Source organism: Prinia subflava, chromosome 7 (assembly GCF_021018805.1).
Source record: "Prinia subflava isolate CZ2003 ecotype Zambia chromosome 7, Cam_Psub_1.2, whole genome shotgun sequence".
Lineage (NCBI taxonomy): Eukaryota > Metazoa > Chordata > Aves > Passeriformes > Cisticolidae > Prinia > Prinia subflava.
Window position 1 is genome coordinate 31,514,329 of NC_086253.1, and position 13,345 is coordinate 31,527,673.

At 45.0% G+C, this 13,345-nt stretch overlaps 2 protein-coding genes across 2 annotated transcripts in view; both read left to right on the plus strand.

Moving 5' to 3' along the window:
• The window catches only part of LOC134552497 (transcription initiation factor TFIID subunit 4-like), a 464,313-nt gene that overhangs the window by 30,496 nt on the left and 420,472 nt on the right, over positions 1-13,345 (plus strand). The gene's annotated exons all lie outside the window — the stretch shown is intronic.
• On the plus strand, positions 2,023-8,709 carry LOC134552542 (uncharacterized). The gene is made up of 4 exons (XM_063401221.1): positions 2,023-4,295; positions 4,446-4,575; positions 4,812-5,456; positions 5,552-8,709. The coding sequence occupies exons 1-4, from the start codon at positions 2,023-2,025 to the stop codon at positions 8,336-8,338; spliced, it is 5,835 nt and encodes a 1,944-aa protein (XP_063257291.1). The 3' UTR covers positions 8,339-8,709.

The following is a 13,345-nucleotide window of genomic DNA, read 5'->3' on the forward strand; positions in this document are numbered from 1 at the left end:
CATCATTCTGGAGCACAGTGTTATTAACCTCTGCAGAGCTGACTAGTTTGGCCTTGTGGTATTTCAGAACAAAGATACAGATCTCTCTTTTCTGTTCATTGTGGGTTTTAGACATCTGATGGTCAAATTAAAAGAGAGGGCATACCATTCTGTTTGTCCTTTCTAGTAAGACTTTAAGTCTCACACTTGATGGTCTCCATTTCCTTTGCAGATCTAGATTTTCTTGCTTATTTCCTCTGCCCACTTCATTTTCTTCCCCGTGTTTCCTGGGAATTCCACTTTTTCACACACAGTGACTATTACATTGCCTTCTTTGCTTTATGGGCTGAAACAACAGCTAACAAGTATGCAGCCCATCATCAAAGGCTGTAATTATCAACAAGCTTCATACACTTACTGAAGGTACTACAGGTTTTCCTACATCCCCATAATAAAAAAAAAACCAAAACCCAAGGCTGAAAACATTATAGGGGCTTCAGTGAAGCTAATTGACACCTTCAATAGATTTCAAAAAGAGGGCAATTTATCCTTCTTTGTTCAGCTGTGCACAGATTTGAATGGTATCTAATATACAGTGTGTCTGGAAAGAGTTAAGCACTTTAAAATTTGAATATGTAGCAACACAGGAATTCTAGAGGATTTCTTTTGACCACAGATCTAAATTTGTGAATGTTTTGACACAGGTAGTTTAGAGAGCTGTTTATTTATGCCTAGCCAAAACAGAGCTGGGAGATCTTAGATCTTTCATATATAGGTTGTATCAAGCTATATCTTGTTGTTCTATAATGCATAGATGCAAAAATACGCAAAAATACACAGAAGCAAAACCCAGTAACCCAGAAAGTTTGGAGACTTAGAAAAAATTATAGGTAATAAGATAATTTGTTAGAATGCCCCTGGTCTCCATTTAATGTTTTATATGTTCTTTTTGGGTCATTTTAATTAAGAGGGGAAAATAGCAATAAATGTTAACAATCTAATTTAGTTTTACTAGAGAAAAACTGAATGCAATTAAATTTCTTAAAATAGTTTTAAGCTGAAGCCTATATAAATGTTCCTATTAAAAATATTCCTATTTGAAATCTGATTGAGTACAACGTGCTTCTTACAGTTCTGGCTTCTGCCAGGATTTGGGATAAATTTTATATAAGTGGCAACAAAAACAAACTACAGTTTTTTTAAGTTCAAAACTTCTACTGAATTGCTATTATTAATGACCTCAATGGAGTTAAAAAGCTCTCCCAGCATGTTTTTGGACTATGAAGGAAGTAAAGCAGGAACTTAGCTCAACTTTTCCAGAGCCAAAACTCTATTTCTTAAACAGTTCTAAAGTCTAAAATAAGTATTGGGACACCTTCACAGCTAGGTAACTCCTGTCACATGAGATTTCAGTCTTTTTTATTGCTGGTAAATATTTGATGTCTGGTTACCCCACTTTATGCCCTGTTGTGAGGGCATTATATTACTCATTATATGTCAAGTTCAATGGAATTGTGTCATTCAATGGAATATATGTCATTTTAATGGAATTGGTGTGGTTGGGTGTCACCCTGGTTTTGAAGACTTTTTTAAGCCTTCTGTTATGTTCTTCATATTGGAGTCAGAAGTTTCACCTTATCACACTTTCTACTATAAACACTGGCCATGTTTTGCTAACTGTCTTTTATTGTTTACATATTTCTAGGTAGGAGGAGAAATGTGATTGACAGTTAGCTCGACCAACGTGGATTGAGAGGTGGAATTCCATCCTCCAATCCACGGGCACCATGGGAAATGTATAAAACTGGGTTTTGTAAATAAACTCTCTCTTTTCCTGCTTCGCTCACCAGCGTGTCCTCGTGTGGTTCTTCCCGTGTCCACTGTGACATCTGGTGACCCCGACGTGTGTGGTAGGACTGTCTGGGTGAGCTCTGTCGGGCCCTTCACTCTTTGCCTAGGCTCTGTGGCTCTGTAGTGCCTTTCACTCCTTCCCTAGGCTCTGTGGCTCTGTTTGGCGGGTTTACCCCCCTTTTCTGCTGCACAATGCCTTTCGATACGGTCTTGAAAGAGGACTCCATAGCTTTGGATGTCTGGAAGTCTATTGTGGAACGAAAGCACGTTCCTGTTTCCTGGGCAGAACTTCGGGGTTTGTTGGAATGGGCCCGGGGGCGTGGCTTCTTTAGCGATCCGGCGGACGCATTTTCTGGGGAGGTGTGGGGCAGTTTGGGGGAGTGCCTCATGGACCTTCTCTCTTCTCCCCCCCTCGTGCTGGAGGCAGCCAGGTTGTTGGTTGTGTGGCGAAAGATTGATCTCTTTTTCCGGCAAATGGATCCCGCTAGCTCGGAGATCTCGGCAGATTCTCTGAGCGACCCTCCCTCTCCGGTGGTAGGTGGGGGGCCGCAAAGGGACGCGGCCGCGGTGTCGGACGTGGGATCTCCGTCCGAGCTCGATCCCCTGTCTCCGAGGTCGGAGGATTCTTTTCCTCCCCCTCCGGCTGATGCGCTGGAAGATTTGTTCCTCTCCGATTCGGATTTCGAATTTTTGGGGAACAAGGGAAGCCTGAACCCGCCCCGGCCGTTCGAACAGCGAGAGGGCGGGGCCCCGCAGTCGTCACGGCCGGCCCCGCCCACTCATGCCCCACAGCGCCGGAGAGTGGGGATGGAAGAGCCTTCCATTCAGGCCTTCCCAGCACTGACGGGAGGGGAGGAGACCGCGGCGCGGGCCCCGCCCCTTGTAGAGCATGATTCTATTACCACGCTCTGCCCGAAATGCGGAACTTCCACGACGTATCCTCTGGATACGTCAAGGGTGGAGCCGCCCCCCACGCAGCCCCACTTGGGCGCCGAGGGTGGCTCCTTGGGCGCCTCTGCGCCTGCGCCGCCTCTGCAGAGCGTGCAGGGGGCGGGCGCCGCTGGAGGCGGGGCCTGTATCGGCTCTTTGCCGGCCCCTGTTCTGTTGGGTGGGCAGTCCGTGCATTCCCTGTCAGGGGGGCTGCCGCCTGCTATTGGCCGGCGGAGCCTCGGTGAAACCTTACTCGGCGGGATCCCGGACCGAGCGGCGGCTGGCTCGGGCAAGGGCGGAGCGGCGCCGATCCCTGCTCCCTTCCTGGGTCCCCCCCCCCACTGCACCGGCCGCGCCTGCGGTGCTGAGCACGGCGCGTGGAGAGGGTGCAGTCCCGCGAACCGCGCCTGCGCCGTTGATCGCGGCGCGAGACGGGGACGCAGCCCCGCGGGCAGCGCCGGTGCCCGCCCCCCGTCCCCCCCCGCGCTGAGTGCGCAGGCGCCCTTGACCACGGCGCACAGTGGAGCGAAAGCTCCGCCAGCCGCACCCGTCCCAGCACATTGTAATCTGCCTGCATGGGACTCGGGGGTTCTATCGGAACCTACACCTACTAAAGAGCCCTGTACCCGTGCTGCGGCGGACGCAGGCACCGCCGGGGCTGCGGAAGCGCCAGCGGGCCCGCCCCCGCAGCCTCCCACCGGCGCTGCGCCTGCGATGGGAGCAGGCGCTACAGTTTTTAATTTCAGCGCTGGTGGGGACGCAGCTGGGGTCCGGCCGGCCCTTCCCAGGGCCAAGAGACCCCGCGCTCTGGGATCCTCCACCTGGACACTCCCTCCTTGTAATGTCACAGTGCAGCCAAAGGACAAGCAGCGATTTTGGGGGGAAGTTAGAGTCAAGATGGAGGAAGTGACGGACTGCATGTGTACACATCGTCCTCCGGAGTCTGAAAAGATTAGCTCTATTGCTGTTGTTTCTGACGCCGCTGGACCTCCGGTGTCTGGCATTCAGCTGGCCCCCAGCCAAGTGTCTGCCTCTGTCCCTGTGGACCCCACAGGACGGGATGTGGCAGGTCCTGCCACCCTACCAGGAGGTCTCCAGGCTTTCCCTGTCATAACAGGTGTTACCCATAACACCCACCAGCCTTTGCATTGGAAAGCCTTGATGGAGCTTCATGATAAGGTGGGGAAATATGGCTTGGGGTCTAGTGAAGTAATGCAGATGCTCAGGTTTTTCAACGGTCATCTTTTAACACCTTATGACATCCGGAGTCTAGCTCGCGCTCTGTTTCCACCTGTCGAATATGAAATTTTCGAATCAAAATGGAGTCAGTTAGCAAACAGCACAGTGGAGCAAAATGCCACATTAGGCCCAACTGATGTCAGGCGCACGGTTGATACCGATAAGCTGCTGGGCATTGGAAATTATGCCGATGCCAATGGACAAGTTGGGTTTGCGCCCTTGGTGCTTGAGCAGTGCCAACAGGTAGGCATGGCAGCTCTGGTTCAGACCATAGCAATGGCTGCTCCAGAGGAACCGTTTGCCACAATTGTTCAAGGAGCTGATGAGCCATTCCTGCATTTTGCAGGAAGGCTGACTGCTGCAGTGGAAAAGCAGGTCGGTGATCCTGAGCATAGGAAGGTATTACTTAAGCACCTGGGCCGAGGCAACTGCAATACTGATTGCAGGAGGATCATCGACACACTTCCTGGTGATCCGTCCATCGCTCAGATGGCAGAGGCCTGTGCAAAGATAAGCACACGTAGCCGCAAGTTTGTTGCCTTGGCGGATGCTGTGCAGTCACCTGTGGCTATGGCTGTACAACCAGCCATGGCCCCTGTGATGCAGCCTGCTTGGATGGGCCCTCAGGGCAGGCTGCAACAGCAGGGCAGTCCCAAAACCAGGAAAAAACAGGGGAAGAAAGTGCAAAAAACCACGGCCCCCTTGTTTCTGTGCGCTCGATGTGGAAAACCAAATCACTATGCAAATAATTGCAGGGCGACGGTGCATGCTAATGGCCATCCCCTTCTGGTGTCGGGAAACACGAAACGCAGCGCGAAGCAGAGACGCGCTCAGACACAAGTGTCTCTGCCCCCACCCGAACCGATGGAGGTCTGCTTAGCAGGCTTGCAGCCAGCACCCGCGGCTCAGCGGGTGTTGACGTCTGCACAGCAGAATCTGTCCTCATAAATTCGGACAAGATACACAGGGTCCCCTTGGATGCCTTTGGTCCTTTGGGTGATGGCATGAGTGCTTTCCTCATGGGGAGGTCTAGTGCCATCATTCAGGGTATCATTGTGCACACAGGACTCATCGATGCCGACTTTTCAGGGCAGATTCACGCGATGGTCTCCACACCTACCCCCCCTCTGACTATCCCAAAAGGCACACGAATTGCTCAACTTGTTCCTTTTAAGTCTTCTATTTCTAGGACGGAGGACCGGTCACGAGGTGACGGCGGCTTCAGCTCTACTGGGCCACCTCAAGTGCACTGGACCGTTGCCCTGACCAAAGACCGTCCTGAGATGGTGTGTACTGTGTCCATGGCTGGTGCAACGCCGCTAGAGATTCAACTTCGCGGCCTCCTGGACCCCGGGGCCGATGTTACGATTTTCTCCCTGGCGGCTTGGCCCCCTCAGTGGCCTTTGAGCCTGGTGCAGACACCTGTGACGGGCATAGGAGGAACGAAGCAGTGCTATGTGAGCCAGAATCCTGTGACCATCACCAACCCGGAGGGACAGACGGCCACGATTTGGCCTTATGTTACGGACACTGCTAAGAACCTCTGGGGGAGGGATGTCTTGGCCACGTGGGGGGTGCGACTCAGCACGGATTTTTAATGGGGGCCACTGTGATGAAGGGCGCAGAGTGTCCCACGCCTCCTTTACGGTGGCTAGTGGACAAACCCATCTGGGAGAATCAGTGGCCCCTCTCTCATGACAAGCTAGTCACCCTTCGTGAACTTGTTCAGGAGCAGTTGGACCAGGGGCATCTAGAACCATCTACCAGTCCCTGGAACACTCCTGTGTTTTGTATCAAAAAGAAGTCTGGGAAATGGAGGTTGCTACAAGACCTCCGAAAAATCAATGCCGTGATGGAAGGCATGGGGACATTACAGGCGGGCATGCCATCGCCTACCATGCTTCCCGCGGACTGGCCGGTCCTCATCGTGGATCTGAAGGATTGTTTTTTTACGATCCCTCTGCATCCCGATGACAGACCAAAATTTGCCTTCACGGTACCAACAATAAACAATGCTGAACCGGCACAGAGATATCAATGGAAATTTTTGCCTCAAGGAATGCGAAACTCCCCGGTACTATGCCAATGGTATGTGGCCCGTGCCTTATCTGGAGTCCGCAAGCAGTTTCCTGACGCTCACGTCTATCATTATATGGACGACATTTTGGTGGCTGCGCCCACCCAGGATGAGCTGCTGAGGATACAGCCTCAGTTGTTGAATGCTCTGCATTCACATGGACTGCAGGTGGCTCCAGAAAAGGTACAACAGCAACCTCCCTGGAAATATTTAGGTGTCAAAATTCTGGAACGGACTATCCGTCATCAGGAGGTGCAATTTGTGCAACCTGTGAAGACACTGAATGATGCTCAGAAGCTGGTAGGTGTCATCACTTGGTTACGTCCTTACTTAGGACTAACCACCGCACAACTGTCTCCCTTGTTTGAATTATTAAAAGGGGACACTGATTTAAAGTCACCTCGTCAATTGACCCCTGAGGCACAAAAAGTGCTGGAGGAGGTGCAACAAGCTGTTTCAGCCCGCCAGGTGTACCATATTGAACCTTCCATTGATGTCACTGTGTTCATCACCACTCCTGATCTACATCCTACAGGTATCATTGGCCAATGGAACGATGATTGGACTGATCCTCTGCACGTCTTGGAATGGGTCTTCCTGCCTCATCAGCCGCACAAGACGGCAACTGCGTTGTTTGAATTGATTGCGCACTTGATAATCAAGTGTCGACAATGCTGCTTACAATTGATGGGTGCAGATCCCTCAAAGATCATACTCCCAGTTCAGAGGGAGGAATTTGATTTGAGCTATGCGAACAACGTTTCGCTACAAAGTGCTCTAGAGGGTTTTTCAGGGCAGATCACTTATCATCTGCCCAGCCACAAGCTATTGCAAGTGGCAAAAGATACTCGATTTTCATTACGACCCAAAAATAGCCAAGAGCCAGTGCAAGGACCCACCGTCTTCACTGACGGTTCAGGCAAAACAGGAAAAGCCATTGTTACCTGGAAGGATGGATCTGAATGGCAGATTTTGGAAGGCCATGAGGACGGGTCAGCCCAACTGGTTGAACTAAGGGCTGCCGTCATGGCATTCGAAAAATTCTCTCAGACACCCTTCAATCTGGTCACGGACTCAGCTTATGTTGCCGACATTGCACAGCGATTAGGGTATTCAGTTTTGAAGGAAGTCAGTAACCCTGCCTTGTTTCATCTGCTGAAGACCTTGTGGTGTGCAATTCAGTCCAGGGTTCATCCCTATTACGTTCTGCACGTTCAAAGTCACACAAATTTGCCAGGCTTCGTAGCGGAAGGTAATGCAAGGGCTGACAAGCTGGCTAACCCAGCATGGGTTGCTCCTCAGCCTGACACACTCGCACAGGCCAAGGCATCGCATGGGTTCTTCCACCAAAATGCGCATACGCTGCAGAACCAGTTTCACCTGACGGCCACTGAGGCTCGTGACATTGTTGACTCTTGTGACGACTGTCATGCCCTTGGTGCGCCGTTGCCGGCAGGGGTTAACCCCAGGGGCCTTAAGGCCTTGGAGCTTTGGCAGACCGATGTCACCCAGGTCGCCGAGTTTGGCCGGCTCAAGTATGTGCATGTCACGGTGGACACATTCTCCTCTGCGATGTGGGCTTCGGCTCACACTGGAGAGAAAGCCCGCGATGTCATTGCCCACTGGAGGCAGGCCTTTGCTGTACTAGGCATACCTTCTGTCGTGAAAACTGACAATGGTCCTGCTTATGCCTCTCAACAGGTACGGCAGTTCCTACAGGCATGGGGTGTGACTCACAACTTTGGCATCCCTCATTCTCCAACAGGACAAGCAATTGTAGAGCGTGCTCATGGTACTCTCAAGCATGTCCTCCAGAAGCAAAAACGGGGAATGCAGGGTGAAACACCACACAGTCGCTTGGCCAAAGCATTGTACACCATCAATTACCTTACAGTTCCGCAGAACTCAAGTAACCCTGTGATTGTAAACCACCTCCTCTCGTTGCAGGCTTCAGATGACACGCATCAGCCTCGAGCGAAGGTTCGGGTCCGGAATTTAGTTACCAAACAATGGGAAGGACCCTATGACCTGATCGTTATGGGGCGTGGGTATGCGTGCGTGTCCACAGATACTGGGGCACGCTGGGTACCTTCAAAGTGTGTCCATCCTGACCTGAGACAGCAGAGGCAGAATCCGGCCGATAGGCGAGATGGAGGCCGTGACCAGACGGAAGGTCATCAAATGGATGAATCCTTGGGCGATGACTCGGACGCAGATGACGCGAGTGATCGCTCTGATGATTCCTCCATGGATAATCATTGAACTCTGTACAGTTTTTTCCATTGTAAAAATTGTTCATTTTTCTTTTTCTCCTTTTTCTTTTTTTAAAGATAAAAAGGGTGAGATGTCACCCTGGTTTTGAAGACTTTTTTAAGCCTTCTGTTATGTTCTTCATATTGGAGTCAGAAGTTTCACCTTATCACACTTTCTACTATAAACACTGGCCATGTTTTGCTAACTGTCTTTTATTGTTTACATATTTCTAGGTAGGAGGAGAAATGTGATTGACAGTTAGCTCGACCAACGTGGATTGAGAGGTGGAATTCCATCCTCCAATCCACGGGCACCATGGGAAATGTATAAAACTGGGTTTTGTAAATAAACTCTCTCTTTTCCTGCTTCGCTCACCAGCGTGTCCTCGTGTGGTTCTTCCCGTGTCCACTGTGACAGTTGGGTACTATTTTGAAAACACTCCTAGCTCACCCCTGTAAGTGTCCATACATTTCTGTAAATTACTCTAAAATTTATTTTTAACACATTAATGGGAGTGTCACTGAATATGTTCTAGTCAAAATTAGGATTTGAAGTTATTCAGACACAAGTAGTTTCATGTATGAAACCAACTGATAAACAAATCACTGTCCTTCCATTGGCAAAATTCTCCAGAGATCTTCATTTTCCAACCATTCAGATCACAGATGATCAAATGGGGTGGATCATTCCATTTTGGTTTGCTCATATGACTTCATGGCATTTCTCCATGACATTGGTTAGCAGCAGATGATTTTGCATTTGGTTGGTTGATTTTTTGATATGAAACGTGTACTAACTAGATATAGTCACAGTTCTTTCTTATACTGAACTTAAATTTTTAGTCTTGTTTTGAATTATGCTGGGAAAATAAAATATTATCTGTTCTTGCTTCCCTCTAACCACTGTATTTTAATAAAATAAAAATTCTTTCATTCTTTCAAGGCACAGACTTCATACATTGCTAGACAAGTAAAACTTATGTGCAGCCCACAAACCTCTGAATCATGTATCTCTTTTCTCAGGTAAATCTGCTGAGCTTTTTTCTCACTGTGCACATTTCAGCTTAGTTTTATGTTAAATTCATTATATGGCATTGGTTAAGTAGCTTTATGTATTATTGTAGTGATAATTTTTATTATAACTCATAGGAGAATAGCTCTTCACAAATTTTAAATTATGCTTTTCTTGTGCTTGCCTATAAAATTCTAGGAAAATTCTGTAAATTATAGTGATTATTTATGATTTTCAGAAACAGGGATGTCTCTTCTTCAATAAAATCAATACAGCAAAAAAAATTCCCTTTGTTGTATGTACACAGTTATATTAAATACTACTGAGGTGTAACTCATTACACCTCAGTAGTACACCCCAGGGCTATTGCTTAAAAAATGCATAGATGTCGAATTTACTTAATGTATTCTTATTCACTTGTTCTGATTTTTTCACCTTTTCTTTTCTTTTCCAATGACTACATTCTTATACTTTTCTGCCAATGAAACTTTGAAGAGATAAGAAGAGAAAGTAGAAACAGAAAAAGATTCCTTCAGCAAATCAGCTTATTACCTCTTCTTTGATTAATTGTAGTTATCATCAAAGGTAAACCACCCCAATGTGTAGCAGTCTCTACCCGCTGCCATTGTGTTCTGAGTTTTGATGCAAGTTTTCCTATATTTTTTCTGCATCAGAAACCTCTAGTATTTAGTTTGAAGTATGAAATATTATTGAAGCGTTATGTGCTGGAAAATATTCTGGAGGTTTTTATTCATTCCTGGTCCATCCACACTGAGAAAAGCATTTGAAGCTATCTTGAATGTGGTCCTGTGCTGTACAAGTTATATTCACAGTATTTCACTCCAGTTCCCTGTTCATGTCTTCCAACCTACCCCAAATCTTAATGTCATGGCTTTATCTCTTAAAAAACCACGTTCTCTTTGTAAAATGGAAACCCTAAGATATAGGCAAGCAGTATATTAAGGTATACAGACAAAGGATGGAAAAAACTTATGACAGTAGGTTGCATTCATTATCTGAATTTGGGTACTAGATGATTACTACATTTGCCTCTGTCCTAGAGGCCAGACCCACCCCCACCCCCAACAGCAACAAAAACTGAAAAACAACAAGACAATATGTTCTATTTATCAGCCACCAAAACATGTAGAATAGAATGGGTGTAATTTCTGCTAAAACAAAGAATTTAAACTCCGATATTTTACTTAAAAATTAGCTTTTCCCCAGACACACAAGCAATCCTGGCATACTAGTGGCCTTTCTCACCACTTAATCTAAACTGCTAAGACCTATTGTAGTTCTCTCTTCTCAGCTAACAATGACCTACTTTAAGCCATGGATGTCTGTTAAGTAAAAACCCATTAAAAGGAAAAAAAAAGTTCCCTCCAGGCCATCTGTTGTTTATTTTTCTATTAACAAACTGTTCTCTTGGAGAACAAGGGTCAGTCAGCTCCACAAGAAATGGGAACATTTTGCCCTTTCATTTGCTGCTTTCTTAATAGTAGCAGGTATTACTTTTCCCTCAAAATATTTAAACAGGTAGAAGTGGGTAATGTGATAATGCAGTCTTTGCAACTACTTGTATCTGAATTCACTATAAAACATCAGCTGAATGTGCATTTATGAACTCCTACTCCATGACATTTCTTTTGAAAAAGGGTGCAATTTTCTGATTAAAATTTCTCTTTCATTGCATGTTTAAGCCTCTGACAAGATAATAGCACGACATGTATTATCCTACCAGCATTTTAATATTTGTAATTTTTTTTAGTTTAACTGCATTTTGTTTAGCAAAGAATATATTTTCCTGCAAAAATTAAAAATGCCACTCTTAAGGTAAAAAGGAGAAGTTCAGGTATTGTTTTTCCTTCTGAAAACCCACAGCTATTAGCCAGCTGTGGAGAAAAGGGTGAGGAACCTTACCTCATGCAGTTTCTGTAGCATAAGGAAGAAAAGTATATGCTGGGTTTGTGATGATAATTGTACACTGCAGGTATGAAAAGATTTATTTTTTAACTAATGGAAATACAAATATGTATATATCCAACTATTTTTACAAAACCATCTTTTGCAGCCTCTAACGCTAAGGAAGGACAAAGCAGTAGGTGGTATTTGAAGACAAGGATAGTGAATCATATAGTTGCAGTGAGTAAAATGCTGAGCTTTTAATTAGACATATAAATAATTGGTAACACAGCCAATAAGATCTTTTCCCTCTCATTTTAATTTTCTATAATTAGAATTGTGTGATGAGCAGTAAATTTTTCTTTTCATTTATTATCATGATTAATAGAAAATTATCTTTATAATGTTCCTCCGTCTATTTAGAAGCTAGACGTGAGTCATATTTCTTGAGGCAAGGAAGAAATATAAACAAAAACTGCATTATATCTTTTGGTTGCACTTCTCACAATTATATTGATCCCCTTTAAATTAACTTTATTAAAAGTAAGCCCAAATTTCTTTAATTTACATGGTGTAATCCAAGTGGAACAATGCATAAGGTGAAAAAGATTCTTCAGAAATTAAATAGGAGACACTGACAGCAATCAATTGTAACTCTGTTCATTTCTATAAGCATTTTGTGATGAGTATATTTATATCAAAAACTTGGGGAAGTTTGGGGATTTTGGTGGTTAATTGATTCTACGAGTCAGTCTGTGCTAGTGCTGATTATAGAGAAGATTGTCTCCTATGAGGAACTGACATTATTTTGAAGGAATTATGAAACCTCTCTTTGTCAAACCTTAGTGTTTTACTATCTTTTTTAGTGCCAATACTAGCTGATATGCTGTGTAAGTGAAGTATTCAAACAATCATTTCCATTCCACTGAATTACTGTCCCAGTAAGTATTTGCATGTTCTGGTTATTTTTATCACATTTTGCTTTTGCAGGATAAGCTGGAACCATTAATGTGACAGTTTCAGATGATTATACTACACCGATGCCAGCACAATTTATTTAAGCTACTTTTTTGCATCTGTTCCATAAGACACGCTTGAAAATATTCATCATACTGAAATATGGAAAGCAGAAAGGTCATTGCTTTTGTTTTGATTTCCTCAGCTTCCCCGCCAAAATGTAAAGTCAAACCACATGAATTCTAGAGGATCATAAACCTATTTCATAAATTTTGATACAAGGCTATAACCAGTGCTACAGTGAGCAGGTTTTAAATAAAGGAACCCTGTTTTAGGAAAGGCACGCATATAGGTCAGAGAAAAACTATTCTGTTTGAACATATGTTACCACTATTTTTTTTTAATATATAGCTTTATCGAATATAAAGATTGGGAAAAGGTAGCCTAATAGTGTAGAAAAATACAGTCGCCCCCATGTATGCTTTCATTCACCTTGCTGAGGTCTGATGAGCATTCTGGCCTTACACTGATGCACCACTCATGAGGCAAGGAGGAAAGGCTCTCTCCTGGCTGAAACTGCCCAGAGACCACCCTGAATGGAATCCTTCCCCTCTTGGAATCAGAAGATGTGTTTGCAATTTTTTCACTGGAGCCAGGCTTAAAACAGCGCTATGGGTTACAGTTTACAATCTAATTATGAAATATCATGGTAATGTTCTTTTTATTATTCTGAAGCCATTCTTTCTTCATTCAAGCTATAATAATGTTTGCTTTGACCACCACTGTGTTTTAAGCATAGCTTTTCAGTGAGGTCCCATGAAGGCACCCATGTCACCTTTTTTTTCCTTCTTTTTTAATGTGAGTTAACATGTAAATTAAGGGGAATCATTCAAGTAAGAAAAAAATTTGGTGTTAAGAAAGGAAGGCAGAGTAAGTAAGAAGAAAAATATTTCTGATTTTTCCTTAGTCATAATATTGTAAACAACAAGAAATAATAATGGACACTCTGTTTACCAAAGTTACGGGTAAATGGACCAGTTCACTCTAGGATATTATTGAATACAACATCAACAGTGCATCTCTGACAGCAGTTCCAATAATTCTCCATAAAAAGAATTAGGAGTTTTAAAATTCTGTTATAAT

What these genes read in the sequence shown, in the direction of transcription:
- LOC134552542 (XM_063401221.1), top strand. Translation starts at nt 2,023, where the DNA reads ATGCCTTTCGATACGGTCTTGAAAGAGGACTCCATAGCTTTGGATGTC. An exon ending in ATGGCTGCTCCAGAGGAACC is followed by an intron (nt 4,296 to 4,445) that starts GTTTGCCACAAT and finishes TACTGATTGCAG; the next exon opens with GAGGATCATCGACACACTTC. An exon ending in AGTCACCTGTGGCTATGGCT is followed by an intron (nt 4,576 to 4,811) that starts GTACAACCAGCC and finishes CACGAAACGCAG; the next exon opens with CGCGAAGCAGAGACGCGCTC.